The sequence below is a fragment of the Oryzias melastigma genome, linkage group LG20, assembly GCF_002922805.2.
Source record: "Oryzias melastigma strain HK-1 linkage group LG20, ASM292280v2, whole genome shotgun sequence".
NCBI classification, from domain to species: Eukaryota; Metazoa; Chordata; class Actinopteri; order Beloniformes; family Adrianichthyidae; genus Oryzias; species Oryzias melastigma.
This window is the reverse complement of record NC_050531.1, coordinates 10,139,648-10,153,774: the sequence shown is the minus strand read 5'-3', so window position 1 is coordinate 10,153,774 and position 14,127 is coordinate 10,139,648. Positions and strand designations below refer to the sequence as shown.

General features: G+C 37.8%; 1 protein-coding gene across 1 annotated transcript in view; it reads right to left on the bottom strand.

Annotated features, from left to right (window-relative positions):
* prex2 (phosphatidylinositol-3,4,5-trisphosphate-dependent Rac exchange factor 2) overlaps positions 1 to 14,127 on the bottom strand; it is a 90,079-nt gene that overhangs the window by 8,465 nt on the left and 67,487 nt on the right. The window contains exons 34-38 of the mRNA XM_024280258.2: positions 13,945 to 14,047; positions 12,451 to 12,594; positions 12,262 to 12,376; positions 3,254 to 3,320; positions 1,969 to 2,159 (exon numbers count right to left, since the gene is read on the bottom strand). Of these exons, the coding sequence (XP_024136026.1) occupies positions 1,969 to 2,159; positions 3,254 to 3,320; positions 12,262 to 12,376; positions 12,451 to 12,594; positions 13,945 to 14,047 (620 nt within the window). The remainder of the gene's footprint in view (positions 1 to 1,968; positions 2,160 to 3,253; positions 3,321 to 12,261; positions 12,377 to 12,450; positions 12,595 to 13,944; positions 14,048 to 14,127) is intronic.

Here is a 14,127-nt window from a genome sequence, read left to right as displayed (position 1 = left end):
CTCCAAAGCAATGTATTTACTTTTTTTTCCTCTTTATTTTGCTCTTTTTTTAACCCCTGTGACATATACTCCGGAGTAACTTATTCACATTTTTTTCCTTTTTATTATGCTGTTTTTTTCTTGGCCCATGCCACTTATACTCCGCAGCAACTTATGTTTTTCTTCTGGTTATTATGCATTTTTTGGGCCTCTGTGAGTTTCACTCCGAAGTGACTTATTTATCTTTTTTTTCTTCTTTATTATGCATTTTTTTGGCCCCTGTGAGTTATACTGTAGAAAATACTGTAAACAGCTTCATTTTTGACGGGTTCTCATAAAAGAAAGGAACTTTTTCTGTAAATACATTAAAAAAGATAGAAGAAAAAAGTATCTTCCTGTATGCACAGAGAGACATCCCACCTAGAAAATAAACAAGGCTTACTTTCACACAGCAGAATATTTCAAGCACTTTTATAGAGCTTCCCATGCTGACAAAAAAGGGAGTTTGGAGGGGGGGTTAAATCACTCACAGAGGATCTTTAAATATCCCATCAGCTGGAGCAAGATGAAGGCCTGCACCAAATCTGTGTGCGCAAAGCTGCACGGTTTCCCATTTCATTAGGGATGGGGAGATACTGAGGGATGATTTAAACCCCTCTGTTTTATGCCGTTCCAACCCGTATCCCGTTTACACTGTTACTGAAGAACCGAATGCATGCTGTTAAATGAGAGGAGAGGGGAACACAAAGGAGCAGGAAGAAAGAGTGAAAGAGGGGGGAAATAACATAAATACCCCAGCACTGTCTTCCTTTACACTAAATAGGGAGAAAAAGGAAGATATCAGCAAATCGTTCAGCCTGTTAGTGCCGCTGAATGTGGTGACTTTCTCTTAAGATACTATCAAGTGTTCCAATTTGTTCTGGTATCAAATGAAAAACCTCTCCGAAATATTTTTTTTTTGTGGTGGTTATAAAGAAAAAAAAATCTGGAAAGGCACGAAGCGCACTGCGAACTGCTGATTCCAACAAAAATATTCCACTCACCCTGTTATTAAAACTCATCCATCAAGCCAACGAGCCAACCAATAGAGCCTGAGGAGGCTGCAACGCTAATGAAACAATTTCCACACAATTATGGAGTGTCTCTGCTTTTATATTTTTTAAATCTACCTTTATTATTAAAAAAAAACACCAAAATACAGCCTTCTGTCAGTTTTAAGTGGCTTATATTTGTGAAGCTGCAGCTGCCAGAGTTGATGACACATTTTTCGGAGACGCTTCCACTCGTCTCTCCCTCTCCTGACTTCGACATGCTTGTCACTCTGCAGCTTTTACAGGCTAACGCAGCGTTTAAGGAGAAAGCCAGAACACAAATAACCTCCAGTGTGGCAGCACAAGTCACCTGCTATGTCACACTACACTTAACATGCCTGTCTGGATGAGTGTGCAATCGCACACAGAGATATAAACACGCATAGACTGGGTTAATAAAGTAGCTCAACTCATTGCACTGACAGGAACTTTCTATTAGAGCTCAGGCGAGCAGGCGGCTCCCTCTGCAGCTCTTTATCAAGCCATCAGTCACACAGCGCGCACGCACGAGCATGGGAGACAAAAAGATATAGGAACTGTCACGGGGTGAAGAAAGAGGGCATCACAGGGATGGGAGGGTGGGCGGAGAAGACTGTGAGATGAAGATGAAAGCTGAAACTGGAGATCAGTGATGACAAACGATCAGGATATTTCTGTGCTGATACATGTTGCCCTCCCCAACAGGTGAATTAGGTATATGGTATTCAATAAGACAGGACGCGATCGACCTTTCCCCTTCCTGCGTAAAGTGCTCTACCCACTTAAGAGTCACTAATGTAGTCGTGGAAACAGCAAACCCTTTTAACGTCAGCATCCTGCTGTTAATTAAGGCAGAGATTTGTATTAATAATAAAGACCCGCTCTGCGAGAATCGGGCTGGCTGGAGCCGCTGGCTCACCGATGAACGCCACTGTTGCACATGACGACATGGGTGGCTCCCAGACGTGAACAGAGCTCGGAGGCCACAGTCAGCAGCCCCACGCCAGACGCCCCGCAGGCGGTGTACTGGCAGGCAGCGGTGCGGCGACAGCTGATGAAGCTCTCCATGAGGCGGTACAGCTCCTCCAGGGCGTTGAAGGGGCGCATTAACTGGACAGAGGCGAAAGAGAAGAAGTTAGACTAGAAAAACAAAGAAGTTCATACTCTTGAGGTCAAGCAGATTCTGTTTTGATATTTCAATATATGGCTGCAGAAACTCTAAGCCACATGTGTCAAAGTCAAGGCCTGGGGGCCCTCCAGGTAATTGTATCCGGCCCTCCACATCATTTATTTTATTTTTAGTAATGGCCCGATGTTATCTTGCGCTTAATTCTAACTTTTATAATTTTGACAAAATATATTTTGATGGAGAGTAAAATATTTAAAGTTATTTAAGGTTTAAGTTGATTTATTCTAAAATATTATTCCTGCCTGTTTTAATTCATAGTTATGTTAAAAAGTTACGGTTTTACAGTTTTAAAAATGGCTATTCTGCTAGCTTTTTGAACTATTGTGGCATTTACTAAAATTCTTTAAGGCTATTTTGGAGTTCAGCTAATATTTCAGCTAAATACTAGCTGCTTTGGCTAAGTGACATTTTTTGTTTGTTTGTTTTTAGATGTTTGGGGTTTAGCTAATATTTCAGCTACATGCTAGCTGTTTTGGCTAATTTAGGCTTTTTTTGTTTTCTAGGCTGTTTCGAAGTTTAGCTATTTTTTTCAGGTAAATGCTAACTGTTTGTTTTTTTTTTTTACATTTTTTTAGGCTAATATTTTAGCTGGCTATCAGCTTCAGCGTCTTCAGCTTCGGCGCTTTTAGCTATCAATTTCAGCATCTTCAGCGGCCAAATTCAGCTTACAGCATTCACACTGGCATTATCGCAGGTAATGCTATATATCAAGTTCATAATTATGTTAAAAAGTTACAGTTTTAAAGTTTAAAACATTTTGTTTTAGAGTGTTCAATAAATTTTTATCCTGTTCAGCCTGGGACCTAAGGTGTGCTTCGGATTTTGAACCCTTACGCTATTGAGTTTGACACCCCTGATCTAAGCAAATTTATTTTTAAAAATGTCATTTACTTCACTTTTCTAGGGTTGATTTCACTGACCTGCAATCTGATAACCATCTACTGTTACAGATCTGGCACAAATGCTTCCCTGTAAATGTCGGTACAACTCGTGCAGAAGGCTTTAAAAGTCCCACCTTATCTATAAGAGCAGCTTTGGGTGCTGTGCTGGGCGTCATGTTGGACTGATCGAGGAAAAAGGCCCTGCAGGAGACAAAGCAGAGAGTCGGTCTAAAGAGATGCAGATGTAAAGTCGTCGATTCTGTAGCACCACAGCATGAAATCAACAACGTTTCTCTGCATCATTAGGTCATCGAGAACTCTGGCAGCCTATCTGGAAAAGTAGGCCAGCTGCTTATTATGGAGGACCAGCATCTGACCATCAATCATGAGAGTAACTTGGGCACCGCCAGGCAGAAACACGGACTAAGCATCTCTTGTCCTGGGCATCATTCCAAATGTCACTGTCTCATTCATTCGCGCAATGAATGAGACCGAGATGAAACTGTGCTCCTCTTCCTCCACAAGAGGCAGCACTGCAATCTGTTTAAATACAGGTACAATAAAGCCTGTATGGTACATTTACTAACCCCACAACTATTGGATAGATTTCATGATAAAGTATTTCTGATTTCACACATATAATTAACAGAATCCATGAAGCACATCTCATCCATCTGCATTGATTCTGCTATCAAGTAATTAGAATGGGGCCAAGAAGGCATTCATTATGAGAGGGGTATTACTTTATGACATAATATTAATTAAATCAATTAATCAAAGTGTGGCTCCACACCCCGGATTCAAGATTTTTAATTAATAATAGACTGTTGGAGTTGAAATAAAAGAAGCTCTGCAGGAAATATGTGTGCAGCAAGCAGAATGAAGAATCAAACATTTAGCTAATGCTCTAATGAGTCTGATAGAGTACATTTACAGAAGCTCGCAACACAGACTCTATTTAGATCATTAACCTGGAACATTTTACACATTCACTTGTTGCTGGTTTCCAGGTACTGAGTCTGTCACGTTACACATTAACCTCGCAGCACGACACGAACAAAGTTTACAAAGTGTTCAGATGGAGCTAACAGTCCGTGTAATAGGTTCAATATGGACTCATTATTTAAAGGATGCTCACATTGAGGAGGAGGAGGAGGAGGCACAGTTGGAGGACAGTAATTTAAACTGGAATTCTTCAGATGAAAGATGATACTGCAGAGTATTAGAGAACACCAAAAATAATAAAAAATTTACCCTGTGTTGTAATTTTCCTTTAAAAAAATTACACGTTTTTATATTATAATTTGATTTATAACTAGAAGATATTTGCAGCTTTGTGTGTCCCACTTTGTCCCACTTTGATTAAGAAAAGAAAAAGTTTTTGGAGTTTTTTGCATATTCTTGTGGTATTTCTCTGTTTATGGAGGACATTAAAAAGAAAATTAGGTTCAAAATTGCATTTCTGAGTATTTCTTAATTCAATTCATTGTGAATCATAGACTGGCGAAAAAAATGCAGTTGGAAAAAGAGCATATTTTTAATGTAAAAAATATGCTGGACAGGCCACTATAGTCATTTTTGCTACTATATTGCAAACAAAAGTCACAGTTGTGAGATTTTAACATTTCCTAAATTGCTAACAAAATTTGAAGTTTTGAGAATAAAACTTCATTATTTGCTAATGAAAATGTGAAACTTTTGCTTTCAGAAACATCCATCCATCCATCCATCTTCTTGACCGCTGCTTCCCTTTCGGGGTCGCGGGGGTGCCGGAGCCTATCCCGGCCACTGATGGGCGAGGGCGGGGTACACCCTGGACAGGTCGCCAGTCCGTCTCAGGGCCTCAATCACACACATCCACTCTCACATTCACACCTAGGGTCAATTTAGAGTCACCAATTAACCTATGAAGCATGTTTTTGGACGGTGGGAGGAAGCCGGAGTCCCCGGTGAAAACCCACGCATGCACGGGGAGAACATGCAAACTCCACACAGAAAGGTCCCAGCCGGGATTCGAACCGGGGCCTTCTCGCTGTGAGGCGAGAGCGCTAACCACTTGCGCCACCGTGCAGCCCCTTTCAGAAACATTTTATTAGCAATTTGGGAAATTTTGATCTCAAAACTGTGACTTTTGTTTGCAATATGGTGGCAAAAAAATCACCCCATAGACCACAAGCTCCCTGCTTCAAGCTCCCAACAACAGGGAGGAGAATGGGGTGGAGTTTCTCCACACCATTGGCCCCGCCCACAACTCAGAAGCAAATTTCTAATAAACTACTGCCACCCTGCAGAAACTATAGCCCAGGAAATAACACTGGTTTGACTAGAGTTGGTCTTTAAAGCTATATTTGGTGATAATATTTTTTTTTTGCTGTTTCAATGTAATCTTTGTTTTGTAAAATGTATATTAAAAACTTCTTGCAAATACTTGTATTGCTGATGTAAGTTGTATTCCTTTTTCTATCGTAAAATCAATCCTAGTGAATTTTTGACTATGCAGTTTTTAGTAAAAAGCAAAAAGCCTGCAGTAGCTCTGAGTTGTGGGCTGGATAGTTGTGAAGCAACCCCACCCCTTTACCCTTCCCCGTCGCTGAGAGTTCTGTTTGCACAGTCCTGTGCAAGCTTATAGCTTCAAGCTAACAATATCACTTTTTAAATCTTAAATTCTTTTATATATGTTTTCAGTTACGAGAAAAATGCTACAGGAAAAAATAAAAAAAAACAGTTTTATTTAGATTAAATGACCAGACAGTACAAAAAAAGAACTAATTCTCCTAAAAAGCAAAGAATAAAGGACAAATAGGTAAAAGGGTGCTGTTTATGGTACCTTCCATTGTTACTTTTTTGTCAAATTTACAGCAGCCCAAGCTTTAGCTCCTCATCTAGCAGCAAAAACAAGCTACATAAATTGAACATTTAAGATGGACAGTATTTCTTCTGTTATGCAAGCTGCTTCCTCCTCACCATAGATAAAGCCTGCCTGTAGCTCTTTAGGCAATAGTTACAGCCCCTTTGACTACATATGCACACACATACTCAGTCAATAGGTTTTCACATGAGGCTATAATGGAGAAGCTGGCTGCAAGCCAAAGATGACCTGTTCTGTGCGTAGTGGCTTTTATTTTATTGGACCAGCGAGAACCTGATGCTCTTTGTTTCTGTTTCCGTCGTGACAAAAACAAGCTCAAAACGGCTCAGGAGCAAACGTGCAAAAAGAGGCATGCGTGCTCAAAGCAGCATTGTGGGGGTGACTATATTAGCACTTTAAAAGTCCAAAAGACAAATCGACTTTGGAATACAAACATAAAAATATTTAATAAAATAAATAGAATATTTATGACATGATTGTACTTGATGACTCGATGGTTGTAAATCGTTCCTTAAGCAATGATGAACGACTCTCTGTTATTAAATTCTCCACAAACCTCATTCATTGCAGCCCCACAATGTTCCTGCTGCAGAGACACCAGCAAGACCGTCAGCAGGAAATGTGCTGATGTCACTTCCTTTGAATTGTATGGGTGGATATGGAAAAGTGGGAAAGTGCTGGAACTGCCCACTAATTTCTTAACGTTTCTTTACAATCACAGTTGCAGAAAGTGATTAGTGCCAGAAATAAAATCTGCAAACATCTCAGATGTCTGCTCTTTTTTTTTTATTTGACTTTTTAACCATTTTGATTCACATGTGATCTCTTTTTGTAAATTTTGCTGATTTTGTTTTCCGTAAAGTTTTTTTTTAAGGATTTTTCACGACTATTAATTTTACCCAACGACGTCTGAATTTTTTCTTAAAATTCTCAGAGCTTTCTTTCATATACAGTACATAAAAAATGACTTATCTCAGAGGTTTTTATTGTTTTTGTTGGGATTTTGACAGAAGATTCTGTATTTATAAGCTTTCTTTTGCAAAAAAATATTAGTAAAAGTTAAGATTTTGACTTATTTTTCCATATGTTGCCATTGTTTCTTCTGGGTTTCAAGTTACCTCTTATAATTCTGACATTTATTTTTAAAAATCCAGATTTTTCAAAGTTTCCCGAATAAAATCACGAAATTCTGCCATGTATCAAAAGTCAAACGTTTTCACTTAAACTTCATGAAATTTATTTGAAATTTTGATATTTGAAAATTCAAATAAATCATCCCAAAAATTGTATTTATGATATCTAAAATGTTGACTTTTCCCTCAATTATGCCATGTTTTTTACTTTAAAATAAAATCCTAAATTTCTGTTTTTCAAAATTTTTTATTTATTTTGAACATCCGAGGTGGAATTATATAAGTTTGCTTCCTCCCACAGCGTTTAATTCCTTGTTATCCTATGTCTGACATATCTTTGTATGGTGTAAACCTCAGTTGATTGTATTACACATGCTTTATTCTTGCTTTGATTGCTTGAAATAAACCGTTAAAAAAAATAAGTTGTTACTTTGTCTCCAAATTTTAGGAAAAATAATCAGAATTTTAAATCCACTGAAACCATTTTTTGTGTTAGCTCAAATTTGCAAAATAAAAACCTTCTTTATGCATATTAACTGCCATTCTTGTGCCTAACAGTATTTGAAGAACACGCCCCGCCCTGATCTTTTCTTTCCATGGTTGAAATCATCAAACCAGTAACGCTGTTTTAGTTTCACAGCAAGTTATTAAATAAACCATAAATATTTTTGAGGAACTACATTAAAAATGTCTTTCTCAGAAGTGTTTCTCACATACTCTTGGTTTCACACTGAGGTTATTTAAAACACTATCAAAAGGCTCCACTAGCCATATAAATGAAGTTATTTTATGGCAGTATAAAGTCTCATATGTGCAGAGCTGGAATGATTACAGTCCTGCAATGATGGAATCAAAGAAAGGTAATAAATGAAGGCATTCTAGCCCTCCAGGCTTAATAAAGACAGCTTCAGTGCACATGAACAACGACTCAGCACCTTCCTCGGAGAGGGAGCGAACCGGGACTTCCTCTGTGAACCGTGGGAAAACACAGTAAACGTGAAAAATACATAATCTTAACTAATGTTTAGGAAAATTCAATTTTGCTGTGAAAAGTTTAGATCCCAGGAAAAGATCTAAAAGGAGAGAGCAGATTTGTGGAACATAGCTTTAGTTTTTCCTCCACACTCAGCCATAAATCATCTCCGATCCTCTCCAATTCCACTTCATTTGTCACTGTTGCAACAGTAATGCTGTAACAATAGTGTGCTCACTTCCCTGTGATGCCACTTTATTTAAACTCAGGCTTTTAGCTTTAGAACTGACAATTTTTTGGACTTTTGGTATACTTAAATAGATCAGGGTTGGATCTTACATTCAAGTAAGAGATCTGAATTATTCACCGACTAATAAGAAATACTTTTATGAGGTGATTTCTCCCTTTAAACTCTGTAGTTTGTGGATGAATAGCAACATTTTTTATAAGTGACAGATGACTAAAAAATTCATGAATAACTGAAAAAAATGAGATACATTAAGTTATAAATCCTAGTTTATTGCTCAGCTTAAAATAAGCATTATGCACCATTGATCAGAATGTGTGGGATGTTATTATCCTGATAAATTCAAGATTTTTATTCCAGGAAAACTGACTTCAAAACAGTATTATGGTAACCTGAAGATTTTAAAGCTTGACTGTCTGTAGTAAAAGGTAGCTTCAAGGAGTTCCTTTAATAAATAATGTTCAGTCAGTAAAATAATTGAACTAGATGAACTAACCAGCCTGTAATATTGTGGATTTTATGTGAAAATTGTTTTGCTGCCCAGAGCTCTCATTCAGATTCCAACATTTGCTCAGCTTTCCTCATGAAATGATCATGGCTCCTCGACTGAAATCCTTCTTAAGGTCACATTTAGGATTCCACCCAGCATCCACCTTTTTGATTCCTGTTTGTGACAGAAATGAGGAAAAGAGAAAACCTGTCTTTTTGTTAAATTATTAGTCAATGAACTAGGATTTGATTATGTTTTTTTACAAATACTTTTATTTAATTAAAATTTATATGGGGAAATTTATTTTGATAGACTTTCTATTGTCTTTTTGTTTTATAATTTTCAAAATAAATGTGTACAAATTTCAATACAATATTTAAAGTCTGAAATTAACAATTTACTGTATTAAGTCCTATCCCTTTTTGAAATGCAATCCAATGCATATAAAAATATTTTTACATAATTACAAAAAATAAACACAAACAGAAAACAAATATGTTAAAGATTTTAGTAAAAAGTACATGTTGTTCACTCTCTTTTATCTATTTATTATATCACCTTTCTGAATTATTTGCTGGATTAACAATTTTTAATGCTTTTCCTGATGCTATTTTACATCTGAGTCTATCTAGTTTAGCATTTGTTCTCTTGGCTGGTTTCATAAACATATTTGATCATCTCAGACTATTATCTCTTAAGTGGATAAACCTTCTGATGCTCTTTAGTCATTTTTATTTTAAACCTGATTTGAATTTTTTTTAAATCAACCAACTTTTGATCATTTTAATTAGTTAAACATAGACTGAGATGGTTTCTAAACCATTTTAATATAGTTAAATGATTCATTTTGGCTTGCAGTTTAGCATTTTGCAAAGGTTTTTAGTTAGTTTCTGGTTTGCGTGAGTTTGATTACAAAATCTTGGTTAAATGAGATGCCAAATTTATTATATTTGCACATCACTTCAAAATGATGTTTTTCCAAAAAATTTTATTCCATTTAGAATTAAAAATAAAGAAAATTTGATTTTTTGATAGTTGTAATAGTCATTTTTGAATAGCTAGGTACACATATTTGCTTTTCTGAATAGTTGTGCCTCAGAGGATTACAATTCATACCAGAATCCCAGAATGAATGCAGTCTGTCTGACAACATGAAAACTCTGAGCACATCTCCGGAGTTCATTCGGTTCAGGATTGCGTGTGAGGTGCTCTTTCTGCCTGTCATTCATCCTCTGGCTCCAGCCCACATGTGGGTTCAACCCAACCCTGCTGCGGCCCAGCACCAAGGATAACGAGGTGCCTGAGGTCGGAGCGCCACAGTGAAGAGCAAAGTGACATCTCAGCCGGGTTTGTGGTCAGCCGAAAGACTGATGGCAGCTGACAAAAGAAAGCAAGACATACCAACGATGGCTGAAATGTAAGTGGGAACATTAACTTCTTTGTCTTAAATTCACTAAGTGTTTATGGCTTGTCAAAAACGTTCTTTTCTTTACTTACTGTGGGACAAAAAGTATTAGTCTGTCACTGATTGGTTGTCCCAATGAAGAAATACTTAACCGTCTCCCTCTCTTGAAGGTGTTAGTTTATATACATATTTCTGCACTCTCACTGCCGATAAAAGAGTAGTTTGACTTTATTTACATGGCTCAGACATTCGTCAGATCAACATATAAAGCTTTTTGCTCCTAGACGGAAGCTCTTTAAAGAAAAAAATCTCACTGCAGACACATGCAGTTCACTGAATAGCCAGTAGGGGCTAGTTGCACTCCAATATTTGATTGTTTAAGTCACAAAAAACACACAAGCAGTATTTGTATCTGTTCAGATTTGTAAACGACAACATGACGGTCAATGTTTTAGCTCAATTATTTTTTTCTTCAATATATTCCCTTCTCCTTCCCTCAACTATTATAAAGTGTGGAAAATATGAAAATCAAGATTTATGGACTATTGGGAATTTACATTTTTGCTCTTCTGGACTTTGGTACATGAGTGCTTCTTGGATTTTTACTTTTTTCTGTATCATCTATTCATACCGGTGTGTCATAAAGTAATTTTTTAAGTCCCACTCCAATAGTTTTCTGGGGCGGGGTTACTCCACACCCACAACTCAAAGGCAAATTTATACTAAACTCCTGCTGCTCTGAAGAGACTATATCATAGAAAACAACACAGATTTATTGATTGTGAGTAAAAATTGTATAATCATAATTAAAGATCATTGGACATAGTTTTAAATAATTTCTTAATTGGTTCATAATGCTTTTGCGCATCTTGTTTTTAAAGTGCTCTTGAAGATGGATCTATATTTGTATAATGTGTGACCCAAAATCGGTCTTTAAAGCAGAGAGCTGGCTCAATTCAGAAAATATTGATCTTGCATTTTATGATGCAACATGTTCTTTGAGACTAGAGACAGATTTGAGTTAAGACTCCAGCATGTTCACTGAAGCACGGCTGTCTCCATCCTCACCTAAGACCACTACAGCTCCTCACGACAGCGCCTTGATTTTCTGGGACTTATTAGTAGAATGCAAAGTGATGATTTATATTTGTTTATTCCACTGAAAATATAAAAAATTGTAACAAACAATATTTTCAAAATATGGAGGTGACAACTCTGGCCCACAAAATGAAAACGATTTGAAAGGTCAATGAGAAAAAAGAGCAGATTAAAGTATTAGGATGACATTTAAGGTGCTGATCTCTTTACAACGGTGTTAACACGAAAACCAAACCCAATAAAAGAGATGGCGCAAAATGCCAATTTTCTGCTACAAAGGTTAAAAAATCTCCAAAGATTTGCAATGAAAACTAATGACATAAAGAAACAGGAGAGCAGTGGAGATGTGTGACCATAATCAACAAATTCATATTTTGTTTTGCTGCAAATAAATCACTCAAACTCCTTGAGAATGTCCCTAATTAATAAGATTATGACTTTACCATGAATATTTGATTCCAGCGTTCCAGTAGAAGTTTATCCAAAGAAACATATGGCAGCTTAGCACTTTTTCAAAGTGAAATGGCACTTTAGCGAATTATCGCTCTATAAGGACCTACTTAAGATTCAGGAAGTTGCATAAACTAAAGTTCTTCATATGTCTTTCCCCCTCATTAAGCTATGCATTCGTGACAAATAGCAAGCGCAGTGGAAACCAATAGGGCGTGAGGTAAGTGAGTGCAGCAGCTGCACAGAAGCACTGCACCAAACTTGGGGACCTGCTGGGTATTCTCATCCAATCACTGCTTCCCCTGCTGTGTGTGCTCACAACCAATCACAGAACAGCCCCACTGCGCCTCTCTGAGCCAGCCACCTTGAAGCACACGCTGAGTCTTGGGAAAGTTAAGTTGGAAGGTCGTTTTCATTTATATTATTTGAGAAAAAAGCTGCTACATTACGCAAAATGAAGATTTTTCTTTGACAAACCTCAGTCTTTTGTGGTACTGTTTGACCTTATCCAGTGAGGCAGCATTGATCCGTGCCTGGTATTCCTCCACTGACACGTTGTCTCTGTAGTAGTATCCCTCCATACTTTCCAAAGCTAGAAGGATGAAAAACAGTTACATTGATTTAATGCAGAACTAATAACTGACCAGTATAGCTCCAGAGCTTTACCTTGTGTGAAGAGCACAGGGTAGATCTTGACGCCTCCTCTGCTTTTCAGCCGGTAAGGGAGCTGTGCGAAGTGGAAACTCTCCAGGTAGAAACAGACCTTCACGGCCTGGCGAGTGCCCTCTATTTGGTATGAAATGGGCGTATCTACACATAGAGAGAACAAGAGATCACCAAAAAAATGAATACTTTCAGATGAAGATTGCAGATACTAACAATAAAATGATTATCCTAGGTTAAATCTAGAAAAATTATACCTAAAAGAGGTGTGTTTTCAGGTTCTTCCACTGTTATCACTGGAGTTTTTTAAAGAGAAACACATCTGCTCCAACATTTAACTCCTCTCTACCTGTTCAAACTATACCTACAAAAATGTAAAAGGCTGCATATCAAGCTAATAAAAATCACTCAACACTCAACAAATGGCCATGGAGGTAACACCTGGTTCACACCAAACATGGAAGAGCTACCAAGTGGTGTGGAATGGAGGCCACTTCCATCTGGGGCCCTATGACCTATGGTGTAGTTCACACAAGATGCAAAGCAACACGGTCCTCCACGGCCAGCTCGCAACATGCTGGTATATTTTTTGCACGAGACGCAAGTGATCCACATCAATTCTGGCAGGAAGTTACACCAAGACACATAAAAAATTCAGCTCAATTTTCAAAATATAATCAATTTCTCACAAAAAGATACCACGATTGACAAATGCGATCATAGTTTTGTATCTAAACAGACTAAGCAGACAAATACAACACACAAAATCAACGTAATGGGCAGACTACTCGCGGGAGTCTGGTTTTGGGTTTTTGATGAAGACAAAAAAAAGCTCTAAGACCCACAGCTGAGCAGAAGCGCCTATTGACCATGACGGAAAAATATGGACTGGTGTGAACTGGAAGTTAAGCGGATACCGCACACATTGTCTGCCCACTGCTTTAGCGTCAAGTGTGAACCAGAGAAATATAGGTTTGTTAAAGGAAATACCAAGAAAGTTAATTTAAAAAGTTCTGATTTATGAAGTCAATCACTTTCATCCATTCGTCTTCTAAACCTGCTTAATCTCTTTTCGGAGCTCAGGAGTTGCTGGAGCCTATTCCAGCTACAGTTGGACAGAGGTGGGGTACCCAGGGGCAGATTGCCTGTTGCAAGTGGCATAGAGGGAACCCAAACCATACGTCAATATATGACGAGTTGGTAGTGAAAATGTGTAGTGAGAACATGCAAACTCCACACAGAGAGGTCGGGACTCAAACCCTCTAGATGTGAGGCGAGATTGCTAACCACTACACCATTGCGCAGCCTTCTTTTTTTAATAATTCAATTTTAAATAGAAACCAACAAAAAAAAAAAAAAACTGAAAGAAAAGCAAAATGAGAGTAGGAAGATGGAGAGCTTGTACATTGATGAACATTTGAAACCAGTTTGATACCAGAGTTAAATGGAACAGAAGTTCAATGTTAGATGGAGGTAAACAGACTGAACTGCACATACTGGCAACCAGCGGTTCTCCTTCAAATTGCTGGAAGTAAAAAGTGACTTTTTCCAGATCCATCAGAGCAACCTGGGTGTCCTCCAGCATGGCCTGCTCGTCAGTCTGAAAGACAAAAAGGATGGAGTCCAAAATTAAGTAACCCAAGAAAAAGTAAATGGTTACACACCAGAAAATACATATCT